At 63.4% G+C, this 3,074-nt stretch overlaps 2 protein-coding genes across 2 annotated transcripts in view; both read left to right on the top strand.

Annotated features, from left to right (window-relative positions):
• Nucleotides 1-3,024, top strand: part of FPGS (folylpolyglutamate synthase) — a 3,444-nt gene extending 420 nt beyond the window's left edge. The window contains 12 exon segments of the mRNA XM_031556275.1: nt 27-161; nt 239-316; nt 474-535; nt 612-714; nt 781-858; nt 940-1,087; nt 1,163-1,267; nt 1,385-1,535; nt 1,611-1,686; nt 1,984-2,050; nt 2,122-2,378; nt 2,380-3,024. Of these exon segments, the coding sequence (XP_031412135.1) occupies nt 27-161; nt 239-316; nt 474-535; nt 612-714; nt 781-858; nt 940-1,087; nt 1,163-1,267; nt 1,385-1,535; nt 1,611-1,686; nt 1,984-2,050; nt 2,122-2,378; nt 2,380-2,547 (1,428 nt within the window). The 3' untranslated portion in view covers nt 2,548-3,024.
• CDK9 (cyclin dependent kinase 9) overlaps nt 1-3,074 on the top strand; it is a 10,437-nt gene that overhangs the window by 6,652 nt on the left and 711 nt on the right. The gene's annotated exons all lie outside the window — the stretch shown is intronic.

Raw genomic sequence — 3,074 nt, 5'->3', positions numbered from 1 at the left:
GGGTGAGCTGGGGCTGAACGTACCCCCAACGTCCTGCCCCCCCCAGCTCCCCCCACTTGGTGCAGGTACGCGAGCGGATCCGTATCAATGGGCAGCCACTGAGCAAGGAGCTGTTCAGCAAGTACTTCTGGCTGGTGTACCGCCGGCTGTGGGACACTAAGGTGGGGTACGGGGTGTCCTGGGGCTCGCTGCGGTGTGGGGAGCCCCCACAGCCCCTCCTGATACCCCCATCCTGCAGGATGAGGCGCAGGCCAACATGCCGGCGTACTTCCGCTTCCTCACCATCATGGCCTTCCATGTCTTCCTGCAGGAGAAGGTGGGTGGTGTGATGCTGGGAAGGGCTGCCTGGCGGTGGCAGGGTCAGTGTCCCCATGGAGGTGTGGTGTCGAGTGATGTGATGTGATGTGATGAGTTGAAGTCAGACATGGGGATCTGAGAGCTCTTTTCCAGCTGGAACTGTTCTGTGCACACAGGTGGACCTGGCGGTGGTGGAGGTGGGCATCGGCGGTGCCTTCGACTGCACCAACATCATCAGGTAGGAGCGGGTTGGGCTCTGCACCCTCTGTCTGTGCCATCCCTGTGTCACTGCCGTGCTCACGCTGTGTCCCCAGGACACCGGTGGTGTGCGGCGTCTCCTCGTTGGGCATCGACCACACCAGCATCCTGGGGGACACGGTGGAGAAGATCGCTTGGCAGAAAGGTGGCATTTTTAAGGTAGGAAGAAGGCCTCGCATCCCATTCTAGCCCTGTGTTTGGATCCTAACCACCCATCTTCCACAGCCCGGCGTGCCGGCGTTCACAGTGCCGCAGCCCGAGCAACCGCTGGAAGTGCTCCGGGACCGAGCACGGGAGTGTGGGGTGAGCTCAGGGGACAGCGTGGGGCTGAGCCTTGGGATGGGGGGCCTCTATGGGTCCGGGCTCAGCCTCCTGTCCTCACAGTGCCCGCTGTACCTCTGCCCCGAGCTGGATGCCTTTGAGGCGGGGACGCGGGTGCTGGAGCTGGGGCTGGCGGGCAGCCACCAGCGCTCCAATGCTGCTCTGGCTCTGCAGCTCTCACGGACGTGGCTGCAGCGGCGCGGTTACGAGGGTAAGGCCCCGACCGTGGGGCTGGGGGGCGACGGCCTGAGCGGTGCTATCGTGGCTCACAGTGTGTCACCCCCAGCAGGTACCGATGTGCTGCAGGACGTGCTGCCCGGAGCGGAGCTGTCGGCACAGCGCTCGGTGCCACTGGCACCCACATTTTGCCCCAGTGATGCCATGATCCAAGGTGCAGCACGGGCAGTGGGGGGCTGTGCTTGACTGTGATCCCCCTGCCGTGACGTTCTGGTGCTGGGGATGGCAAGATCCAGCCATGCTTTTTCCCTCCCCCCCTCCCCCCCCACAGGGCTGCGGGACACAGAGTGGCCAGGCCGTACCCAGGTGCTGCCGCACGGCCCTGTGACGTGGTACATCGATGGGGCTCACACCACCAGCAGCATTCAAGCCTGTGTCCGCTGGTTTCGCCAGGCAGCCCTCAATGAGGACAAACCCCAGGAGTAAGGAGGGGACATGGGGAGGGGGTCAAGGATAATGGGGCATAGGCAGCACCCACCCATCCCTTGTCCCTATAGTGGCTCTGAAGTGCGGGTGCTGCTCTTCAATGCTACGGGGGACCGGGACACAGCTGCACTACTGAAGCTGCTGCTGGTGAGGTTTTGGGGTGCTTGTGGGGGAGGTGCTGTCCTTGGGCCCCACTTTGCTGCGGGTGCTGGGAGCCACATGGTGGAGCTTCATCCGTCTGTCTTTCTGTCCTGCTGTCCTGTTGTCTCCCAGCTCAATGTCCCCCTCCTTTCCAAGGGGTTCACAGCCCCAGCTGCAGTCCTAACACCCTCCGCCGAGCTCTGCTGAGCTGGGACAGGTCCTGGTGGCATTGTGATAGCAGTGGGGGGCCTGTTCTGGGAGTTTCTGTGTCTCCTGCCCCGCTGATCTCCCTTCTCCCCACAGCCCTGCCACTTTGACTACGCCGTCTTCTGCCCCAACTTCACAGAGGTGGCGGTGGCTGCTAGCGCAGGTGAGTACCGGGCTCTGGGAGTGGTCCCTCCCCCCACCCCATCCCTGAACCTGCCCTCGTCCCCCCTGCAGACCAACAAAACTTCAACGTGACACTGGAGAACGCCCTCACACGCTGTGTGGAGAACCAGAAGACGTGGACGCGGCTGATGGAGGAGAAGGGGGGCCCCTGGCTGCCAGCCCCCCTGGAGGTGGGGGGGCTGCTGCAACCGGACCCCCTGCGGGGAGCCCTGCTCCTGGTGCCCCCGGCTGAGCGGCCGCTCAACTCCACCTCCCTCGTCTTCCCCTGCATCTCCCATGCGCTGCAGTGGATCACGCAGGGCCGGGATCCCCCACCTGCCCCTCCCTGCCTCCAAGGTGGGGGCTCACCCGCACCCTGTGGCCACCAGCGGGGCCGTTTTGCTGCAGGAGGCAGCCGCCATCCGCGTCCTTGTCACCGGCAGCTTGCACCTGGTTGGGGGGGTCCTCAAGCTGCTGGACCCCACGCTGTCCCAGTAGTGGGGATGGGGGCTTTGCACCTCCTTGGACTTGAATTTTTGGATGATGCTTGGAGGCGAATAGGATCCCCTCCAAGTTGGGCTGTCCCTGCCCCTTCTCACCCCAGTGCCTTTTGTCTTTGCCAGCCCAGGTAGAGGCTGTCCCCATGAGGGTGAGGGGACACTTGTGATGAGATGGACTCAGGGTGCCCCCGGGCTCTGGCAGGGAGACTGTGAGTTCCCTGACCCCCCCCCCTCCCAGGGCAGGTTTTGGGGGTCTGTGTATGCTCTGTGCCCTAGGTATGAGTGATGCTTCAAGGCTCTGTGCCACTAATTTAATGTAGTTTAGGTTTTTATTATTATTAAGTTTGTAACTTTGACCTGGAGCTGGGCTGGGGGGCCTGGGTTGATGTCTGTGCACTGCCCCGAGCTGAGGAGGCAGAAGCGTGGTGCTGCCTGGCCCCCAGCCCCCATCCCAATAAACCATCTGCTGCTCCCAGTGCTGCCCCCCGCCTCCATGGGACAATGCCGGGGGGGGGTCACCCCATC

This window comes from Meleagris gallopavo, chromosome 19 (genome assembly GCF_000146605.3).
Source record: "Meleagris gallopavo isolate NT-WF06-2002-E0010 breed Aviagen turkey brand Nicholas breeding stock chromosome 19, Turkey_5.1, whole genome shotgun sequence".
In the NCBI taxonomy this organism is placed as follows: Eukaryota; Metazoa; Chordata; class Aves; order Galliformes; family Phasianidae; genus Meleagris; species Meleagris gallopavo.
The sequence above is the reverse complement of the archived record's forward strand: the minus strand, read 5'-3'. Positions and strand labels throughout refer to the sequence as shown.